The sequence below is a fragment of the Camellia sinensis genome, chromosome 1, assembly GCF_055761805.1.
Source record: "Camellia sinensis isolate YWXY chromosome 1, ASM5576180v1, whole genome shotgun sequence".
In the NCBI taxonomy this organism is placed as follows: Eukaryota; Viridiplantae; Streptophyta; class Magnoliopsida; order Ericales; family Theaceae; genus Camellia; species Camellia sinensis.
In genome coordinates, this window is record NC_138961.1 from 243,987,861 (window position 1) to 244,011,637 (window position 23,777).

Here is a 23,777-nt window from a genome sequence, read left to right on the forward strand (position 1 = left end):
CGAGGCGATGCAAAAATGCGATGTAATGACATGAAAATGATAGCAATCATTATAATGGAATTTCAGCAGTAAAATATGGGGGAAAACAGCCCCGAAATGAGGCGAAATGACATGAAATGCATGGAATTGTCCCGAAATGCGAATTTAGGCACCCAAAATGGCCTATAGCTATGCCAAACATGCACAATATGGACATGCAATGCAAAGACAGAAGCTAGAAAGTCCCAAAAAATGCACTTTCACAGTTATAGACATGGCCAAACAGCAAGCATAGGTATGGTAAAAATGGCATGCAAGAATAGGGGCCAAAAGAGGGGTAATGAAGCAAGTGATATAAGAAAAACCCAAACTGAAAAATTTCCTTCTAAAACATTGAAGAGGGACCAAAAATATGAATATTTACAGTATATGGAAGCCTCAAAATCAGTATACAAATATGATAGAAATGTGATGCAAAATAAGGCTCAAAAATGGCTATAACATGAGGTATGCAAAATAATCACCAAACAGCCAAAGACCCTTAACAAAACATGTAGAGTGGACCAAAATAAGCACTTTTCTAGAACTGTAAAATGGCCAAAAACAAAATCATGGTAGGCTAACTAAACATGCAAGAATGGGGAATAAAAGAGGGATATAACATGAAGTGACCTATGGAGGCCCCAAACCATGAAAGGACCTAAATGAAACATGAAGTATGGACCAAAATAAGAACTTTTTCAGAACTGTAAAATGGCCAAAAACAAAAGCATGGTAGGCTGCCATTGCATGCAAGAATGGGGAAGGAAAGAGGAGTATAAAGGTAGGTACAACATGGAAACCCCAAATGGTGTTGAGCCCTTCTTCAATGTTGAAGAGGGGCTCAAAATAAGCCTAATATCAGTTTACAACATGCTCGAAAATAAATTACTCATGGGCCAAAAAGAGCATGCAAGATTGTTACATATAAGAGGATCAATGAAGCAAGTGTGTCATGGAGGGCTCAAATAGGGTTGAGCCCTTAATGAAAAGTGAAGATGAGCTCAAAAGAAGGCCCTCCTCAGTTAGGGCCGGAGCTTGAAACAAAAAGCATGTGGGGCTTACAAATGAATCAAGAAAAAAGGTCAAAATGAAGAAAAGGTGACTCACCCTTGAAGACTCAAACTTTTGTTGCTTCTTGGATGAATTTGCAGCTTCTTTGACCTTTGAGAAACCTTCCTTGTTGCTGGAAATGAGGTGGTGGTGGTAGAGCTTGGTGGTGTAGAAGGAATGGTGCTTAAGGACTTAAGGTTTTTCAAAGAATTGAGAAGGATAGAAATGGAGTTATGTATGGAAGCTTGAAGAAGAGTTTTTCTAACCCCAAAATACTACAAGGCTTGCTTGCTATATAGGCCAACAAGGGGGTGTAAAGGTGGGGGAAAAGGAGAGTAATATTCCCCCACGAAATATCCCCCAGATAAAGATCTTGTCTGGGGGAAACAGCTCCACAGCTGTAAAGTGTACAGTGCAAGGAAGCAGGCCGGCCTGGTACTTTTGTTGCAGGTGGCCGGCCGGCCACACCCCCTAGCCGGCCGGCTAGGGGTCAAAAGGTTCAATGAGATTTTCTGGCCGGCCACCAACTAATGGTGTTCTTCTATGTGTGTACAACACAACCATGTGGTTAAAATTCCAAGAAAGTGGGTCCAAGGGGTTCAACATTAGCCCAGAATGAGGGGGTCAAAAGGGTCAAGTTGAATTACTGGCCGGCCATGAACTTTTAGGGTCCTCTCATGTGTGTACATCACAAATATGTGGTTCAAAGTTCAAGAAAAAGGGTCCAAGGGGTTCAACATTAGCCCGGAAGGAGGGGGTCAAAAGGGTCAAGTTGAATTACTGGCCGGCCATGAACTTTTAGGGTCCTCTCATGTGTGTACATCACAAATATGTGGTTCAAAGTTCAAGAAAAAAGGTCCAAGATGTTCAACATTAGCCCGGAAGTGCGAAAAACGGGCGCCGGAGGGCGTCGGAGGATGTATAACTGGTTACTGCAACAATTGCTGGCCTCCCACCCTTCAATGACCTCCCCGGTGATAAAACAGAGGTACCTACCAAAAATGAACGAAAACCGTTGCAAAACGAATGCTCGGGGACCAAAACACGCAGTTCGGGGTCCCGAAAATGGGCTGCTAAGCACCGAAAGTGACGTTCGGCCACGAAGTGGGTTTCTCAGCCCCCAGTGTCCCTCAAAAGGGAGCAAATAAGATGTATGACAAAAATTAGAGCAATAGGAGATGGTTAAGCGGTCCCGAACCGAGGCACACGGCCTGACGGTCCCGAAAACCGGGAACCGGACTCCGAAATGGGAAAAATGGCCTACGGCCACCAAATGTAGCCTACGAACATTGAGAGATGGTCTACTGGACCTCTCCCTCCCCTTAGGAAAAGAAACAGAGAAAACCGAGCCTGGTTCGCAAACCGAGACAAGGTATAGAAGAGGGTTCGGAAGTCCAGAGGCAGGGCTCACGACCGCAACTCTGAAACTTCTGAACGAGCACATCATGCAACATCACCAAGCGCTCAATCGGTGACGTCTGAGTCTTAAGGTCGGTCAAAAATGGGGTGTCTACAGTTGCCCATCTTTGATAGAACTCGGAAGTCATAAGTGACGGAAGTGAATGTCAAAGCCCAGAGACGACCCATTTTTGACAAGGCCGAAGACTTAGACAAACAGACAAGATAAACAGAGATGCGCCCGCAGGCATGCCCGCAGGCAGGGGGCAAAATGCAAATGATATGCAAGAAGCCGAAGGTAACCCAATGATCGTGCAAATGCAGCAAGCTGTAATGAAGTAAGTATTCGCAAATAGATGCAACAGTTTTAAGCAAGAATGCAAAGCAACAAGTACATTTCATGCAGTTAAGAATGCGGAGGATTATTCAATTCCCGCCACGTCTCACACGGAGAAGATACGATACCTGCGCGATTCGTCTGGTCGCACCAGCCTCAATTGAACCGTACATACAATATCGTGCCTGCAAAAGAGAGAAATTGCAACAAGTACAATATGCTACCAACATATATTTAATGTGATTCCGAAGGTTCGACACACGCAGTGCCGGTGAGTGAATGCACCGCAATGCAAGAATGGAACGTGCGTGACAACGCATGCTCAAACATGGAGGTATGCCAATATCAAGAAATGTACATGACAAGGCAAGTATGCTCATGAGAATGCAAGATAATGTGACACGAGCATGAATCAGGGCGTCCGTTTGTCATGAAACAACGAGTACGGAAACACGTGTTTCGGCGAAGGTAACTCAATCGCGGCCTCCGATCCACTTCCCTGAAAGGTTACAACTCATTCAAAAAGGATACACTTTGATTTCGATGAGTGATGATGAGACATATGTCAGAACTTGAAGCCGAAGTCCTGGCGGAGCTATTTCGCGACCGGAAGTGTACTTTTCTTGAACTTTTTCAGGTCCCGGGAACTCCGATCTTCCTCAAAATTTGTAGAGAGCTAGGTGGGCATGTAAGGGACATGGCCGGCCGTTCATCTTCCCAAGGGGAGGTGGCCAACCGGTTTCCAATAAAGTAGATAGCTGGCCGGCCATTTCTGCAAAAAGCAGACAGCTGGCCGGCTAGAAATAGGGGCCGGCCGGCCATGTGCTTTATCCGGGGGTATTTTGGTCTTTTTCTCCCCCTTTTGCATGCTTCTTCAACCAAGACTTGAGGCCTATAAAAGGCAGCCGAGGTCCCTTCCTTTCTTGTCTCCTATTCCACTTTTCTCTCCAGATCTGAGTTTCACGCGCATTTTCCAACGCCCCGTGCAAATTGTTTTCGCAAAAACACTCAGTTTCAAGCACTTTGAAGCGATTAAATTCCGGCTTCGGAGCTTCTTTTTGCATTTTCGCCATTTGAGGTAAGTTTGCCTTAATTTTTGGAAGATTTTCTCGGGAGTTGACTTTTGTTGACTTTTTATTTCCCGAGAGTTGACTTTTGTTGACTTTTTCCAATTTTGGCTCATTTTGCTCATTTTTGCTCCTTTTTGCAGATTCTTTGGAAATGGCGGGTAATTCTTCCCACGGCGGAGGTTTTCCAAGTGCCGGAGATGATTTCGATCCTATGACCCTACCCCCGAGGTCCCGACCTTTTATTCCCGGGAGGTACCGTCCGCCAGCACATGTCCTCCCTCGTGCTGTCTTTCGTCATTTTACTAGCTTCGACGAGCGAGCACCCGTGGATCTGCTTCTCCGAGAGCCGGAGCACCACCTCTCTCATGAGGCCCGAGAGGTATTTACTTCATTTTCTGTATTTTTCCTAGATTTCACACCTTTGCCATGCTTAAACACGCAGTTTAGCTTATGACATAGTACTTTGCTTGCATCTTGAATATGTAGTTTCAACACTCGAATTTCTGAACACTCGGCTCATTAATTAATTGCGAACACACAGTCCACATTAGAACACACGGCTCAAACACTGATTTGTCGAACACACAGCCCGAATTCGAAAGTGAACACACAGCCCACACTTTAAATTTTCTGAACACGCAGCCCAGATTAGATAGTGAACACGCAGCCCGCACTAGTTGAAATTTGAACACGCAGCCCAAACTTCAAATTTTCTGAACACGCAGCCCAGATAGATAGTGAACACGCAGCCCACAATTTAACTAAAAGTTGAACACGCAGCCCACAATTTAACTGAAAGTTGAACACGCAGCCCAAACTTCAAATTTTCTGAACACGCAGCCCAGATAGATATGTGAACACGCAGCCCACAATTTAACTGAAAGTTGAACACGCAGCCCAAACTTCAAATTTTCTGAACACGCAGCCCAGATAGATAGTGAACACGCAGCCCACAATTTAACTGAAAGTTGAACACGCAGCCCAAACTTCAAATTTTCTGAACACGCAGCCCAGAAAGATAGTGAACACGCAGCCCACAATTTAACTGAAAGTTGAACACGCAGCCCAAACTTCAAATTTTCTGAACACGCAGCCCAGATAGATAGTGAACACGCAGCCCACAATTTAACTGAAAGTTGAACACGCAGCCCAAACTTCAAATTTTCTGAACACGCAGCCCAGATAGATAGTGAACACGCAGCCCACAATTTAACTGAAAGTTGAACACGCAGCCCAAACTTCAAATTTTTCTGAACACGCAGCCCAAACTTCAAATTTTTCTAAACACGCAGCCCAGATAGATAGTGAACACGCAGCCCACAATTTAACTGAAAATTGAACAATTTAACTGAAAGTTGAACACGCAGCCCAAATTTCAAATTTTCTGAACACGCAGCCCAGATAGATAGTGTTTGCATGTGGCTTATTTCACTTCATCGGCATACAGCCCATTCCATTCCATTGGCACACAGCCCATTCATCTCATTGGCGCACAGCCCATTCATCTCATTAGCACACAGCCCATTTATTTCATTGGCACACAGCCCATTCCATTCTCATTATTGACACATGTATTCATTCTGAATGCAGGTTGGTTCCCGCAGTGTGCGAGGGTATGGTTCCACCATTGCGCGGGACTGGTATGCCGAGCTCCCGGAGGGTGTTCGAGACTTAGTCGACTTGGCAGGGTTCGAGCCCTTCTGCGTCAGGTTGTCACGTTGTCCTGCGAGGAGGACCTTGATGGCAGCCTTGGTAGAGAGATGGTGGGACACCACCAATTCCTTTCATTTCTCTGCTACCGGGGATATGACCATGACCCCTTTTGACTTCGCTGTATTGACCGGCCTTGACGTTGGAGGTTGGTCCATCCTCTACGATGAGGATATGGGCGAGTGGGAGGCCGCCTGGATGTATTTATTGGGGGCTCGCCCACCTGTTGACAGGGTCTCTGGGAGAGTCCGATACACTTGGTTCTTCTCCCATTTCCGGCGGGCGGAGATGGTGCCTGAGACTCCCGAGGAGACAGAGCAGTATGCCCGCGGTTTCCTTATGTTCCTCTTCGGGACTACCCTGTTTGCCGACAGAGGGAACACAGTCGGGCTATACCTTCTGAGCGCTCTGGTTGACCTATCACAGGTCCATCGATATGATTGGGGTGGCGCCGGCCTGGCTACCCTTTACTTTTATATGAGCGCGACCTCCCGCGGGCAGGGCGATTTACTTGGCGGCTACTGGAGAGCCTGGGAGGTACTTTTCTGTCCTCTTGATTTACATTTCTGCTTTTCATCACTTGTACATTGCACACACAGCGCACTTTTACAGTCTGTATTTTGCTCTCAGCATTTTGTACTTACATTCTGCACTGTTTTTCTCAGCTATGGGTCTATGTATACTTCCCATCATTAGCCCCAGAGTTGGAGGTGGCGGGATTCTCATGACCCCATATTCATTGGTGTTCGAGGGCCCGCACCGGCCGAGACCTCGAGAGACCCTCCTTAATCTGCGACAGTACTTCGACACTGTGCGACATTCAGAGGTACCTCAGAACTTTCAGTTCCTTTCATTCTCATCTTTGATTTGCTCTTATATTCTCAATTTCTGATTGGTTTATGCATTTCTCATCCGCAGATCACATGGCAGCCCTGGGTGTCCCTGGGTGACGGTCTCCGACTTCAGTATACCGGAGCGTCGGACATCTCCTAGTATAGGGTCCTGCTTGAAGGGCCGGTTGGCAGGGCATGGTTCCTGGGGGAACGCTTTCTGCGCCAGGTATGGGGGTATCTTTCTCAGGATCCTCCCGCAGTACCTCCAGCCAGTATGCGGACTGCTGACAGGCTCTCTTATTCGGAGGTAGTCGGCGCCATGCTGGGCAGTGATGCTTTACTATATGTTGAGGAGGGGGACTACGCCACTTACCGTCACATATATTTGATGCCTCCATTGACGGAAGCTCGTATCCCGATGATGAGGCCTGCCGGTATGTCATCCTCGGGCCAGGCTCGGGCTCGGGCTGCAGACGCCCCTTCTACTAGCAGGGCCGGTACATCTAGAGGTGGGAGTAGACCGGTTCCTCCGGCTCCGTCGACTCATCCTCATCCCGGATGGCCAGATATGCCTACTGAGTTGATGGCGTGGCAGTATGGGGCTAGCTTCCCGACTCCGATTCCACTAGAGCCTCTGATGCCCAGTGATCGATACGCCATTGATCCGGACTCACCGCCGGTATGCTCCACTTTTTTCATTCATCATTCAGATGTTTAGACACTTTTCTGTTCACTGATGATTATGAGCTCATTTTTGCAGCCATCGCGAGGGTACATGGAGGAGGTGGTTGGACTGGTGGCCACACTCGAGGGCATGGTCCTGCGTAGGGAGGCACAGTTGTCTGTCGCGGGCATTCAGGTACCCTTCAGTTTTTTGGCATTTATCATACTTCTGATGACATGCTGATTTCTACTGCATCGATAGACCACTTGTGTAGAGCACATCTGACACACACCCCACTTGTACACTGTATTTACATGCACCCACTTCATGTAGCCTTTGCTTGTATCTGCATCTGATGTATATATTTGGACTGATGTATTTGAATTGAACTCTTTGTTTTTAGATGCCTTCATGGTCCGGTCAGCCGCAGGCTAGGCCACCTGGGCCTCTTTGGGGAGTTGGGCCATCTTGGGCCTTTTCAGGGGGCGGGGCCATCTCGGCCTTCCCGAGGAACCGGGCCATCTAGGCCTTTTCGAGGAGCTCGAGGAGGGCCTGTCCGCAGACGTAGGGCTCACGTTGTGGAGGTGGAGCCTGATGAGGAGGAGGAGGATGCTGAGGAGGAGGAGGAGGCTACCGACCGTCAGTCAGAGACATCTGCTGAAGAGGGGGGCTCCGGTTTTGGCTCGGGGAATAGAGTCGAGGCTGAGGGGGATCCTGAGGATGACAACTCTGACTCAGATGATGATGATGGTGCGGAGATTGTCCCGCAGAAGAGGATGAGGAGTGCTTCTCATTCCCGTTCCCGAGGACTTTGATGTTGTTATTTCCTACTTTATTTTTCTTTTTGCTAGTAGTTTGTAGCACTTTGCACATTGCTAGGCAGTTTTATTTTTTGTAAAACTTGTACCTTTGTTTGTTGTAAAGCATGATGAAATGAAATAGCTTTTGAAAAGGTGTTTGTATTTTAAACTTTTAGCATCGTATCGCATCATTTATTTCGCACGAAAATGAAATTGAATGGAAATGCGCATTGTGTAATCACCAAGTCAGGTAGTGAACCGACGCAACAAACTAAGCAGCTCAACTTACTAAGATATAACAGGACCTTAGAAAGTTTACAACTCGATAAGCAAAATGCAACAACACAAATAAACAAGACTTTAACAAAGATTGCTTAAACAGAGCGCAATGACTCAAAAACACAAAACACGTCCGCTCGACAAACAACTCGAGAAGCAAGACAACAACTCGATAATCAAAACTACAACTCGATAAACAAAACGATAACAGAGTGTACTTCGGACGATCTGGGCACCGGAACGCACCCGAAACGAAGGCCTTTGACTCTCCCGTTGCATGGGAATGCTTGGAACTTTCCCTCGAAGGGTAAATCAGGGCCAAGAAGATACACTGCAGCATTGCTGGCCATCCCTGGGAGCCGGCCGGCCATTTTTGAAAAAGTAAATGGCTGGCCAGCCAGAAAAGGTGGCCGGCCGGCCATTCAGTCCTGCAGCCACCAGATTTTTGACACGTGTCCCCGTGAATAGTGTTTTTCCTTCTATAAAAGCCTCAACTTCGGGAACATTCATTTCACCTTAGTTTTAGACAAAGATGGAGGCGTTCCTCGCAGAAAATATCACATCTTGGATCTCTTCTCTAGATGGCTCGGAAAAGCTGAATTTCCGGGGTTTCGGCTTGAATGCACTATTCACGCTAAGCCGTACTCCGCTACAGCTTCCTTTTCTCCATGCCGCGGCAAGGTTCTGGAATCCAGTGACGCATGTTTTTAGCTTTGGTGGCCAAGAGATGTGTCCCACTTTCGAAGATTTTGAGGTTTTGATGGAGTCTGAATGCTCTGAAGTGATCTTGCCCCAGCTCCGTTTTGGCCATGCTCAGGCTTTAGGGCGGATGTGTGGGCTTACGGCGCATGACGCTCGATCTCTGATCTGCAGTGGGGAGCTGGACATTCTCGGCTTGATCCATCGTTTTTCCGACGCCGGTGACCGCAGCAACCATTATTGGCAGGGTTTCCGGCAACACGCCCTCTGCTTATGTTTGTTGTCTTACTTTCTGCTTTCTTTGGGCTTCGGCGGGGCTAGCCTTCGCCTGATTGAAGTCGCCCAAGGTTTGAGAGAAGGAAAGAGCTGTATTGTCATGACCTTGGCCGAGACACTGATGGGCTTAGATTCTGTCTATCGCCGGGAGGCGACTAAGTTCGCTGGGAGTCCACTACTGCTGCAGGTAATGTTTCCCACCCAACCTTACATATATATTTGCTCACATCACTCGACCCTCAGGCTCGGTTTTCTTTTTCTCACAAAACCCTTGTCTTACTTTTCTCTCATTGTACATCTCTCTGTTCTTTATTCTCTCATTTTCCATCCCTCCCCTAGGTATGGTTAATGGATAAGTTGCAGGTTGTGGACTCCTGCCCGGCTTATTCAGCTCGAGGCTACTTCTTTCAGCAGCGCCTTGTCAATGCTCTTGACGAAAGGTGGTGGTTCGATTGGATGTGCAATTTATCCGCAGACGGCATTGCTTGGCGTTGTCCTTGGCTCAACCTCCCGGCAATGAGCTATAGTATGTCACGGCTGATTGGGATCCAATTGGTTGGTCTAACCCACTGCGTATTCTATTTTCCGTTCTGGTTCCTGCGTCAGTTTGGTCATGATCAGACCTGCCCACCGGAGGGGATTGAGTACCCAGCTGCTTTTCCGGTCCGGGGTGCATACCTTGCCCGATATGCCACGGCATGGAGGACTAGAGAGCTCCTGGCCCCTGCTTCAACTTTCAGTTGCACTTTATCCGATGAGTGCTTGGATTGGCTCAATGAAGAGGCACAGGTCGGGCCTAGCTTGGCATCAGATGCTCCGTCCGGCTCTGGGAGGGGACGCAGAGATACTTGATTCAACTATGCCCCAAATTTATTGCTTATTTAGCATTTTCAAGTTTTCTTTATGAATGTACTAAAAAGCAACCTCGATTGTAATGCAAGAGCAGGAGAATTCTATTTTGAAATCAATGAAATTGAAAGTTGTGGTACTGAAAATTTTCCGCTTTTGGTCCAAAAATGGTTTTAGTCGTAAAAAGATTAATTTGAGCAAAGTCAACTTTTATTAAAACTTTTCAAAACTATTTTCGATGTGGATCAGAATTGGACACACCGGAAATCTGTCACTGAGATGCACAACCCCAGATCCCTGCAACTGGAAAGTTGCCCCTAGTCTGAAGAACAATGCGGCACTCCATAGCAACGGAAAGTTGCCCCTAGTCTGAGTAACTTTGTACCGTCGCGGCAACGGAAAGTTGCCCCTAGTTTGAGTAACACTGTACCGGAGATCGCAAACTGCTGATGGATAAAGATGATTGAGATGATGAAGATGGACAGAGTTGATCGGGAAAAAATTTATGGCTGAACTTCAAGGTGAAGTTGCCTACGTATCCCAAAGATGGGAATCAAGCCTTACGTAGTTCAGGCTAAGGTTCACTCGAGTATTTTCACTCTCCTTTTGCGCTCTAACTTTTGCCAAGGCCGCCCTTTGCGGGTTTTCAACCTTGCGAGCTCAGTTTTTATATTTTCTAATTTTTTGTGCTCTGACTTTTGCCTAGGTCGCCCTTTCGGGTTTTCGGCCTAGCGAGCCTCTCAAGGATAGTATTTCTTCAACTTGTCCATATTGATCGGTTGTGAGAACTCCAAGCCATCTAGATCCATCAGAACCACAGCCCCACCTGACCAGATAGCTTTGATGATATAAGGACCAGTCGAATTGGGTTTGAACTTGCCCCTTGGGTCGTGGATGGGAGCTCGGTTGTCTTTGAGCACCAAATCTCCTTCTTTGAGATTCCTGGACTTAACCTTCTTGTTGAAAGCCCGGGCAATTTTGCGTTGATAGCCTTGGATGTGGTACAGTGCTTTCAGTCTTCTTTCATCAAAGAGCATGAGTTCTTCGAATCTGCTTTGCTGCCAATCTGCTTCGGCTATCTGGCATTCAGCCAATACTCGTAACGATGGGACCTCAATCTCAATGGGTAGAACAGCCTCCATTCCATAGACCAATGAATATGGAGTCGCTCCCGTAGAAGTTCTGATTGAAGTCCTGTAGCCCCACAGAGCAAATGGCAGCTTGTCTGGCCAATCCCGATAGGTTCCCACCATCTTCTGCAGTATATGCTTGATATTCTTGTTGGCGGCCTCAACCGCTCCGTTGGTCTGCGGCTGATATGTAGATGACTTATGGAAAGCCACATTGTATTTCTCCAACAAGTCTATCACTTCTTTCTTGAAATGGGAACCATTATCTGAAATTATTTCATTTGGCACCCCGTAGCGACAGATGATGTTGTTTCTAATGAACTTTGCGACATGCGACGCCTTCAACACCGCGTATGATTGGGCCTCGACCCACTTTGTAAAATAATCTATCGCTACCAGGATAAACTCATGCCCGTTTGACCCCTTCGGGGTAACAGCTCCGATCACATCAATTCCCCAGACTGAAAAAGGCCATGGCGAAGTCATGTTGTACAGTTTTGACGGCGGGATGTTCATGCGGTTTGCATGAATTTGACACTTGTGGCATCGCCGAACAAAACTAATACAATCCTCCTCCATGGTTGACCAGTAGTAGCGCTGTCTGAGGATTTTTCTAGCCAGCATTACTCCATTCATGTGTGCACCGCACTCTCCCCCATGGATGGCTTCCATCAGGCATTTCGACTCTTCAGCTTCTACACAGAGCTTGTGCATTCCCAGATGCCCCCTTTTGTACAGCTTTCCCCCACAGATAATGAACTGAGCAGCCATTCTTCTGACAGCCCTCTTATCTTTGGCATTTTCCCCTAGTGGATATGTCTCCTTTTCCAAGAAGTTCCAGATGTCGTAGTACCAGGGATTGCCGTCTTGAGCCTCATCTATGGCGGAAATTGACTCGTATGCTGGCACAAACTTCTGATCAATGATGACTGGACGCATCCGGACTCCAGACGGGATGTCTATCATAGAAGATAGAGTTGCTAATGAATCTGCAAACCTGTTGTTCTCTCTTATGAGGTGGGTGAAATTCAGCTTCTCAAACCGAGGAATTAACAAATCCAAGGTTTGGTGGTAAATTATCATCCTTTCCTCCTTAACTTTCCAATCTCCTTTTGCTTGAGACACAACAAGGTTCGAGTCCCCAATGACGTCCAACCGTCTTGCCCCTAGTTCCAGGGCTGCTTCCAGGCCAGCAATACATGCTTCATACTCTGCCTCATTGTTGGAAACCTTGAACCGGAGCTTGAATGCTAAAGGGATACGGGAATCATCAGGCGCTATCAGCAACACCCCTATCCCATACCCATACTGGTTTGACGCTCTGTCAAAGTACATCGTCCAAGTTTCATCTTTGACGTGCAGAATGGCTTCATCTGGGAATAGATACTCAACCGCTTCATCCCCCTCAACCGGGTGGTCGGCAAGGAACTCCACTACCGCTCTGCCTTTTACTGACTTGCGCGTTACATACTTCAAATCAAATTCGGAGAGCAACAGCAGCCATCGAGCTAGCCTACCCGTAAGTGCTGGTTTCTCGAAAAGATATTTGATGGGATCCAAACGCGAAACCAACATTACAGAGTGGGCTAACAGGTAGTGCCGCAGCTTCCTGGTTGCCCATACCAAGGCCAAACAAGCCTTTTCCAGCGGTGTATAGCGGGTCTCGTAATCCAGCATCTTTTTGCTCAGATAGTAAATGGCTCTTTCCACTTTGTCTTCTGACTCCTGCGCGAGCATGCAGCCCATGGTAGTCTCAGTTACCGAAAGGTACAGTATCAACGGTCTCCCCGGCTCTGGCGGTGACAACACGGGTGGGTTCTGTAGATACTCTTTGATCTGCTCAAAAGCTGCTTGACATCGGCCGTCCCATTGGAATTTCATTCCTTTCTTCAAGAGACCAAAAAGTGGTTCACAAGTCAAGGTTAATTTAGAAATAAACCGTCTTATGAATTGCACTTTACCCAGAAAGCCTCGCACCTCCTTTTCAGTCCTTGGTGGTGGCATTTCTAAGATGGCCGTGATTTTGGAAGGGTCAACCTCGATGCCCCTTTGTGTAATCAGAAACCCTAGCATCTTCCCTGCTGTAACACCGAACGTGCATTTCTGGGGATTCAGTCGCAGCCGAAACTCTTTGATCCTTCGAAAGAATTTTTGTAAGGCGGTGTAGTGGCCCTCTCTATCTTTGGACTTGACAATCATGTCGTCCACATACACCTCGACCTCTTTATGGATCATATCATGCAATATTGTAGTTGCTGTCCGTTGATACGTAGCTCCAGCATTTTTCAACCCGAATGGCATCACTCGATAACAATATGTCCCCTACGGGGTAGTGAACGCAGTCTTCTCCCGATCTTCGGGTGCCATCACTATCTGATTATAGCCTGAGAAACCATCCATAAATGAAACCAAGGCGTGTCCTGCCGTGAAATCCACCAATTCGTCAATGTGTGGCAAGGGAAAGTCGTCCTTCGGACTGGCCCTGTTCAAATCTCTGAAGTCTACACAGACCCGAATTCTGCCATCCTTCTTTGGCACCGGAACAATATTGGCCAACCAAGTTGGGTATTCAGATACCAGCAGGAACCCTGCGTCAATTTGCTTGGTGACCTCTTCCTTAATTTTGAGGGCCCAGTCCGGGCGAATCCTTCTGAGTTTCTGTTTGACAGGGCGGGCCTCGGGATCAAGAGGGATCCGGTGTTGTACAATCTCAGGATCGATTCCAGGCATGTCTTCGTAGGACCACGCGAAAACTTCTTTGAAATCTTTTAATAAAGCGACTAAGCGCTCGCGCTCCTCTGAAGACAACGTGGACCCGATCTGGACCAGCCGCGGGTCCTTCTCAGTACCAACATTCACAGTAGTGATTTCATCCATTAAAGGTTTAACAAATCTTTCCTGCTCTTGATCAATTAATCGTTGCAAAACTGGGGGAATTTCTTCCTCGTTGTTTTCGTCAAAATTTTGAAATCCTGATTTAAGCAATAAATCAAAGGCACAGAAAAATACTCGGAAACCACATCCACATCATTCTCATTAAATGTTTCCAAGCCGTCAGATTCCTCTGTTACAACAGACTCAAAAGAAAATGAAAACGACGACCTAGACAGGACTGTGGCATCCGGGTTATCACTCCCAGGAATACCGGACTCAGACTCAGTCGAGCTGGAATCTGATTCCGACGTACAAGATTCGGTAGAATCAGATTCCGGCTCACTACCTGACCCGGAACTGCTAGATAAAAAGCCTTCTTCATATTGCCAGATGAGAGAAGGTGCGATAGATGCATCCAAGATCGGCGCTGGAAAGCCCGCAGCTATTTCATCTCCAATCACAGAAACCGAAGAGTTATCCCCCAAGCACTCTTGGCCGATCGGAGGATCTGATAGTAGACTCGCCAGTGGTACCCCCATTTCAAGCTCTGTGCTCTCAGGATCCACTGCTTCACATTGCTCAACCTTAGTTGGTGGGTCTGTCTGCGCTTCGGCAACGTCATCCCCAGATAATTGTATGTCGAAGAAGATTTCAAAACCAGGCACGCGCGTCCCCTCCGCGTTTAGCCATGGCTCCGGGAAGCCGCAGAACGGAAAATCTTCCCCCTCCCGGACGAAGCGTCCGTTTAGGGTACCCCAGATGGGCCTATGCATTAACTCAAATGGCTTCCCGGCCTTCTTCGCTCTGGCCCTTCCTGCCATTTCTTTTCCTTTCCTTACCCTGTCTTCTTTGGTGGGCAGATAACCCAGTCCAAACGCGTGAGGGTTGTGTGGCACTTCGGCCAACACTGAGACGCCCTTCCGGCCGCTTCTCCCTAATCCCATCCCAGGGGTATGTTTTAGCTTGTTCATGAGGTAGATAGATTGTGCGCTAACATACATGCCCTCATTCACAGCCATGACATTCTGCACCACTTGAGCCTCGGCCAAAGTGAACCCTGATAAAAACACATCCTCCGTGCCGTGCTCAATCTCCAAGACAGGTGTAGACACTTCCGGCGGCGGATGGATTGATGAATTCCCAAAAACGATCGCTACCCCTTTCCCGTGGGGGTACTTTAGCATCTGATGTAGAGTGGAAGAGACTGCTTTGACCTGGTGCAACCACGGTCGCCCCAGAAGTAGGTTAAAGGTTGCGGGAACGTCCAAGATATGAAATTCGATGCTGTGTTGTCCTGGACCAACCTTGGTTTGAATTTTAACAGTCCCCATCACTTCTCTGCTGGTATTGTCGTATGCTCTGATCACTTGGGTAGTCGGGACGAAGTCCACGGGCTTCAACCCGATTGCATATGCCGTTCTGGTCGGGCAGACATTAATCGCAGACCCGGTATCAACAAGTACCACCGGTATCCACTTATCTCTACACTCCACAGAAATATAGAGAGGTTTGTTATGACTTGTGCCCTCAGGCGGTAGCTCCTTGTCCGAAAAGGTTAATGCCGGGGAACCTCCTCCCGGAAAAACCAGCCCAACCAGCTGTTCAGGCGTGGTGTCTATGGAGAGTTTGGACTTGTCCATAACAGATAGGACAGCTTCTCTGTGTACTCGTGATGCCATTAGCAGTCCCCAGATGGAGATGTCTGCTTGTATCTTCTTTAATTGTTTCAGCACAGCTTCATCTTCAATCTGCTTCTCCTTCTGTCTCTCCGTTTCTCTATCCTTCCCGGATGCCTCGGGTTGGTCCAGGTGTGGGGGCTTGAAGTACCGCCCACTTCTTGTCATATGGTCCACTTCATCAAGATACCAAATGTCATCCGGCTGGCCACTTCCCCAGTCTTCATCGGTGTGGGCAAGACACAAGTCGTCATCTTCCCACCACATTCCGCTGGCAGCCAACAGACACCTGTCTGGCTCCGGTTTAGTTGCGCTCGCAATATTCTCTGTCCATATGCTCGCAGCATTCTCCATTTTCGTGCACGCAGCACTTTCGGTCCCCTCAAGGCCTTTAGCTTTTCTAATTCTCTCAGCTTCCTCAAACTTTTCTTGTTCCAGCTGTGTCAGTACAGCTGTTTGTTCGACAGTTCCCACATCCATAATGCCCATGTCTTGAGCGGAATTCTTAACACCGGCGCTCTCCGGCGGTACAACTTGATTTTCGGCCGTTCCGGCCACAACTGATATTTCCGCCCCTGCCGGGCTCTGTTCTGGTTGGGCTTCTCCCACTGCATCTGGTCGATCCTCAAGCCATCCAGTGGCCTCCTCTGATCCCTCATAATCATACCAATTAATCGACGTCTGCCCCAGTTCCTGGTCGTCGAGAAATTGCAGGTTGGCAAAGTCCTCCTCTGCGGCTGTCAGATTATCTGCCCATAGCCCAGATCCATCCCCCCGGATCATGCATAGCTCTCCTGTCTCTGGCAATTCTACACTTAGCCCAATTCGGCTCGTTGATAGGATGTACTTGCTTGGATCATAGGCTCCCCCAGCAAAATTCTGTCCAGTCCCAGATTCAACAATCTCATTTTCTCCCAAAATCTGTCCTGCCCCGTCTTCGACGGTCACCACCATTGGTTCTGGTTGGGTTTTGGAGATGTCCACCATGCACAAGAAATCAGTGCAATCGGGGAGGAGCACCTCTGGCTTGGGTAGGTGGGTGGGCGTAATATAGATGCTAGGATCGTAAGATGCGACCCCAGTCTGGATAAAGTTAATTCTTTTGGGAGGAGGAGCTTGGTTATGTGGTGGGAGAGGGTTGGTTGTGATATTGGGTTTATCAGGAGGTGCGATCACCTGTTTGTCAATAAGGTCATGGATCTCATGACGCAATCTGTAACAACGGTCGGTGTCATGACCGTGTTGTTGGTGGTACGCACAGTATTTTGACGGGTCGTAAGAGGGGGGGAGTGGATTCGGCAATGGCTTTGGTTCTAGGGGTTTTAAATGATTCTTTCTGATCAATATCCCCAGAACTTTGGTCAGAGGCATATATAGTGGGGTAAAGGTTCTTTGGCCTCGCGGTTGGAATCTGTTGGCTTGTGTGTTGCTTCCGGACGCGCCGGAAAAGGGTGTGGCAGTCATGGGCCTTGGAGGGGGAGGGGGAGTGGTGGTGACCATACTAACTTCCGAGGCTCTCATATTTGCAGCGCCACTCGGGCCCGCATTGTTGTTACGATTAAAGGTCCTCCTCGGTTGTTCCCTGTCGTGGTCAAACAGACCTTGTTTCATTGCGTCTTCGATTTGCACCCCCATATCATGTAAATCTGCGAAAGTAGGGAAGGGGACTACAATCATCCTCTGCATTAGCTTTGGGTGGAGATTGCGCACAATCATCCGGATTTGATCTTTGTCCGTGGGCCTTAAAGTCATCATTGACGCCTTCGCCCTCCATCGGATCACAAAGTCCGAAAAAGATTCCTTGGGCTCTTGCCTTGTCGTTTCGAGATCACGAGTTGTGATCTCGATCTGAGTGTTGTACGAATATTGCGCGACAAAAGCCTCAGCCATTTCATCCTATTTCTTTTTCACTTCATCTTGTAATCTTGCGTACCAATGAGAGGCCACACCCGACAGGGTTCGGCCGAATAATGAGAGCTTCTATGGTCGTGTTAGGCCCATTGGCCGCAAGACGTCTGCGAACAGTCGGATATGGACCATGGGGTCGCCGGACCCATCAAAACGGTCGATTTGTGGCATTTTGAACCTATCGGGGAGTGTTACGGCCTCCTCGGTATATCCATCTTCGATATCCGGCATAGCCTTGACCCCTTGGGATTTCTTAAAGAGCTTCTCCAATTTGCTCAACTTCAGAGCTGTGTGATCAACCTCGACCTCGAATGGAGAGTCCGGGTGATTGGATGTATGGACCTTGGACAGTTGTGGTGGAAGCGGGGGCGGAGCTGGCCCCGTTGGAAGATTCGTGTCCTCTTGTACATTTTGGACATGCGGCAGGGTATTCTGGGCATTTGGTGGGGCGTTCTGAACAGTGGGTGCCTGCTCAGGTAACGGAGCCCCTGCCGGAGGAGGAATTTGTTGTGAAGCAGACGCTGTATTCTGTTGTTGCAGCCTGGTGATTAGTTCGGCCTGTTGGGCCATGATCGCGGCCTGCTGTTTGGAAAACTCCGTTTGATGGGTGGCATCATCATGCATCTGTCTCATGCTCTCCTGCATCTGGCGCATTAAAGCCTCCATCCCTGACGTATTTTGCTGATCCATCTGTCTAACTGGTATGTCTATTTCTGCGGCAGTAATTGAGACCTCAGTCCTATAGTCCTCTGATGAAGTAACCCACTGCTCTGACAACCTCTGTTCTGACACACTGCGCCTTTTCGGCTTCCTTCTGGTAACAGGGGGTAGAGAATGGAACACTGGCTGTCCGTCGATTAGATCCTCAGATCGATGGAGTCAACGACCTCGTGTCCAAAGTGCTTGGGGAATGCCTGCTGGGTTGGAAGCAATTGCGCTAAAACTGACCTAGCAAAAGATAAATAAAGCGAAAAGGAAATAAATAAACAGATAAACGGGCAGCATAACAGCTTAAAATAAAATGCAAGACACACAGTCGGGCATAATCAACACACAGTCAATAAGCTGAATAACACACTGTCCTCAAACACTGATTATTATCCCTGTATCACTGTTCCCTAAAACAGAATCTGATATCCACAGATAACTAATCCTCAAATACTGGCTGATGCCCGCAGGCCTGATACCCATAATACTGAACTGATGCCCGCAGGCCTGATGCTGAAACTCATGTATTGAACTGATGCCCGCAGGCTTGATATTCAAACTCATATACTGATCTGATGCCCGCAGGCTTGATACTATCAATACTTAACTGATGCCCGCAGGCTTGATACTGAAACTCATATACTGATACATGCATTCCTGTAGAGACGCACTCTAAAGCACATAACAGATAAGTGAGAGCCAAAACATCCCTATGTTGGGGGAGGGTTTCCCTGTCCTATTTTGTCAGGAGCTAGGGTTTCACTACGCACACAGCGGTTTTCAAACAACCTATAAACGGATAAGCAACCTGTCCTAGTTTGGAATGGTCACTATGGATCCGAATATGCACTAGGTCGAATGGTCAAAGAGGGTGCCCCGGTTAAACCGGGGTTTGTGTTCCCATACTGGCAGAGCCCACAACCGGTCAGCCTTATGGTCATGCCTTGACAAGACAAGCCTCCGGCAAACCGTTCAGGAATAGCAGATGGCAAACACGGTGTCCTAGGCGCACCAATGCAAATGCAATGCAAAGAAACACACAAGTGTAGTAAAAAACAGATATCACGAGTTCGAGTCAAGTTCTCTAAATCCCCAGCGGAGTCGCCAGAAACTGTAGACGTCCCCGAACGCCCCGGGAGGGTTAAGTCCCGTTCTGTTCATTTGGGGTCACTACAGCTCGGACTCTTAAAATGTCACGGTTCCTAATCTGAACCAAAGAGTCCAAATTTGACAAATCATTTTGAGAAACTGATTTTTTTTAAAAAGTAGTGCCAAATATGGACTGCTTTGCCAGATACAGAGTCGCCACCTAAATATTTTATTTTGGGAAATTTAGGAAACCCTGACTCGGTGCCAAAAGGCCACGTGTCCGTCATCACCAAAGTTGCCTCGGCTCGGGAACTTGGGTACGATTGGGAAAGGTCACTTCGTGAGCACCCCCGCTCGCCCGGTCATAGACCGGCCTCTACTAACCATGATATCAATTTTTGAAAACATTGTGAGTTCTTATTCCGGTTATTAGCCTAGATTACTATGTGATGCTCACAGCATACAAGTATAGACTGGATCGCCTAAATTGGAACAAAACATTTCATGCTTGTTTTTTAAAATGGTTTGCTACCCGCAGGTAGGCTTGAAACATTTGATGATTTATTCCAATTCAGATAACTCAACCTTCACCCACAGGCATTCAGGCAGTTATATCATATAAGCACATAGCCTCATGGTAAGCATGCTATTCATGGCAGCCACTCACACGCGTGCAAGGATGCTAAAGCATAAAAACTTACCGAGTACTCCAAGCCAAAGTAGAAACTTCATTAGAAATCATGCATGATCCTAACTATACAGAAATGCCTAATGCAACACATGCATAATGCAATTTATAGCAGGCTCGGCTATTCTAAGATGGTATATGAAATGCTACAACTATCATGTATTCAATTTAGAATCGAAAGTACAATGCAGTTAGTATGATGCGCCGAGCCCGGTGCATGCGATATAGATGAATGAATGCAAACATGCTGTCATACTGTATGCTAATCTAAATATGCCCTAATCTAACCATCGTAAGCGGATAAATAAAAGGGAGAAAGACGTGGGGTTGGAAGACATACATCACACTCACGCACACTTATTACAGTTGTGCCCTCACTCGGAGGGTCCGAATAAATAATATAGTCCCGAATAAAAGAATATTACAGTCCAAAATATTATAAAATCCTAATTAATTAATGAATTAACTAAGAAAGCAAATAAAACTGGCATGCAAGCCAGGGACTGCCTTGCTTCTGATGGATGATGCATGTCCGGATTGTCTTGCGCGGAAATCCACCGGAATGCCCCAATTAGCCTCTGTTTACACCTGTACTTGAAATGCGTGCCAAGCCCCGAAAGGTTACTGATTCTTCGTTTTGCTGCAACAGAGAGCAGGAAAGGGGCATAGCAATGTATTTGCACAGATATATGCATATCTCGAACCTCGTGCCACCAATCACGCATACCGAGGCATGATGGCCGAGGAGTCGAAATGCGCAACTCAATATAGGATGAATGCACATGAAACTACAGCTAAAACCTAACTCCATCATGGATAATCCGGAGTGTCGGTGACTGGGGAATTGAGACACATTCCGTCACTCGGAGTACGAAATGTACCTCGTTTCCCGTGCCCGGGCTAACTCCTATTCCGGACACAATGCAATATGCATGATATGTATGAAATGCAACTAAGATACAATCCTAACATACACAATGCTATAGAAATGAGATGCCTCGAAATGCGTGCACACGGACACGCAAACCGAGAAAGTGGCAGAATGCAATCTAAGATACAACCTAGTACGCATAATGCTATGAAAATGAGGTGCCTCGAAATGCGTGCACGCGGGCACGCAAACCGAGGGAATGGTGAAATGCTATGAAATGACATGAAAACATGATATGGGCTTATACCGACATGAGTGAGCCTCAGCCACACTCACATAGGATGCCGGCGGATAAAAAAGAAGTGCCTTGAAATGGGTGCACACGGGCACGCAAACCGAGGCAATGACGGAATGCGATGAAATGGCATGGAAATGACAAATGGGCTTATACCAACATGAGTGAGCCTCAGCCACACTCACATAGGATGCCGGCGGATAAAAATGAAGTGCCTCGAAATGCGTGCACACGGGCACGCGAACCGAGGCAATGACGGAATGCGATGAAATGGCATGGAAATGACAAATGGACTTATACCAACATGAGTGAGCCTCAGCCACACTCACATAGGATGCCGGCGGATAAAAATGAAGTGCCTCGAAATGCGTGCACACGGGCACGCGAACCGAGGCAATGACGGAATGCGATGAAATGGCATGGAAATGACAAATGGACTTATACCAACATGAGTGAGCCTCAGCCACACTCACATAGGATGCCGGCGGATAAAAATGAAGTGCCTCGAAATGCGTGCACACGGGTACGCAAACCGAGGCGATGCAAAAATGCGATGTAATGACATGAAAATGATAGCAATCATTCTAATGGAATTTCAGCAGTAAAATATGGGGGAAAACAGCCCCGAAATGAGGCGAAATGACATGAAATGCATGGAATTGTCCCGAAATGCGAATTTAGGCACCCGAAATGGCCTATAGCTATGCCAAACATGCACAATATGGACATGCAATGCAAAGACAGAAGCTAGAAAGTCCCAAAAAATGCACTTTCACAGTTATAGACATGGCCAAACAGCAAGCATAGGTATGGTAAAAATGGCATGCAAGAATAGGGGCCAAAAGAGGGGTAATGAAGCAAGTGATATAAGCAAAACCCAAACTGAAAAATTTCCTTCTACAACATTGAAGAGGGACCAAAAATATGAATATTTACAGTATATGGAAGCCTCAAAATCAGTATACAAATATGATAGAAATGTGATGCAAAATAAGGCTCAAAAATGGCTATAACATGAGGTATGCAAAATAATCACAAAACAGCCAAAGACCCTTAACAAAACATGTATATTGGACCAAAATAAGAACTTTTCTAGAACTGTAAAATGGCCAAAAACAAAAGCATGGTAGGCTAACTAAACATGCAAGAATGGGGAATAAAAGAGGGATATAACATGAAGTGACCTATGGAGGCCCCAAACCATGAAAGGACCTAAATGAAACATGAAGTATGGACCAAAATAAGAACTTTTTCAGAACTGTAAAATGGCCAAAAACAAAAGCATGGTAGGCTTCCATTGCATGCAAGAATGGGGAAGGAAAGAGGAATATAAAGGTAGGTACAACATGGAAACCCCAAATGGTGTTGAGCCCTTCTTCAATGTTGAAGAGGAGCTCAAAATAAGCCTAATATCAGTTTACAACATGCTCGAAAATAAATTACTCATGGGCCAAAAATAGCATGCAAGATTGTTACATATAAGAGGATCAATGAAGCAAGTGTGTCATGGAGGGCTCAAACAGGGTTGAGCCCTTAATGAAAAGTGAAGATGAGCTCAAAAGAAGGCCCTCCTCAGTTAGGGCCGGAGCTTGAAACAAAAAGCATGTGGGGCTTACAAATGAATCAAGAAAAAAGGTCAAAATGAAGAAAATGTGACTCACCCTTGAAGACTCAAACTTTTGTTGCTTCTTGGATGAATTTGCAGCTTCTTTGACCTTTGAGAAACCTTCCTTGTTTCTGGAAATGAGGTGGTGGTGGTAGAGCTTGGTGGTGTAGAAGGAATGGTGCTTAAAGACTTAAGGTTTTTCAAAGAATTGAGAAGGATAGAAATGGAGTTATGTATGGAAGCTTGAAGAAGAGTTTTTCTAACCCCAAAATACTACAAGGCTTGCTTGCTATATAGGCCAACAAGGGGGTGTAAAGGTGGGGGAAAAGGAGAGTAATATTCCCCCACGAAATATCCCCCAGATAAAGATCTTGTCTGGGGGAAACAGCTCCACAGCTGTAAAGTGTACAGTACAAGGAAGCAGGCCGGCCTGGTACTTTTGTTGCAGGTGGCCGGCCGGCCACACCCCCTAGCCGGCCGGCTAGGGGTCAAAAGGTTCAATGAGATTTTCTGGCCGGCCACCAACTGATGGTGTTCTTCTATGTGTGTACAACACAACCATGTGGTTAAAATTCCAAGAAAGTGGGTCCAAGGGGTTCAACATTAGCCCAGAAGGAGGGGGTCAAAAGGGTCAAGTTGAATTACTGGCCGGCCATGAACTTTTAGGGTCCTCTCATGTGTGTACATCACAAATATGTGGTTCAAAGTTCAAGAAAAAGGGTCCAAGGGGTTCAACATTAGCCCGGAAGGAGGGGGTCAAAAGGGTCAAGTTGAATTACTGGCCGGCCATGAACTTTTAGGGTCCTCTCATGTGTGTACATCACAAATATGTGGTTCAAAGTTCAAGAAAAAAGGTCCAAGATGTTCAACATTAGCCCGGAAGTGCGAAAAACGGGCGCCGGAGGGCGTCGGAGGATGTATAACTGGTTGCTGCAACAATTGCTGG

General features: G+C 47.1%; 1 protein-coding gene across 1 annotated transcript in view; it reads left to right on the top strand.

Annotated features, from left to right (window-relative positions):
• The first annotated feature begins 6,501 nt into the window (after window positions 1–6,501).
• LOC145823014 (uncharacterized) overlaps window positions 6,502–23,777 on the top strand; it is a 47,629-nt gene continuing 30,353 nt past the window's right edge. The window contains exons 1-3 of the mRNA XM_082921796.1: window positions 6,502–7,098; window positions 7,180–7,278; window positions 7,487–7,540. Of these exons, the coding sequence (XP_082777922.1) occupies window positions 6,694–7,098; window positions 7,180–7,278; window positions 7,487–7,540 (558 nt within the window). The 5' untranslated portion in view covers window positions 6,502–6,693. The remainder of the gene's footprint in view (window positions 7,099–7,179; window positions 7,279–7,486; window positions 7,541–23,777) is intronic.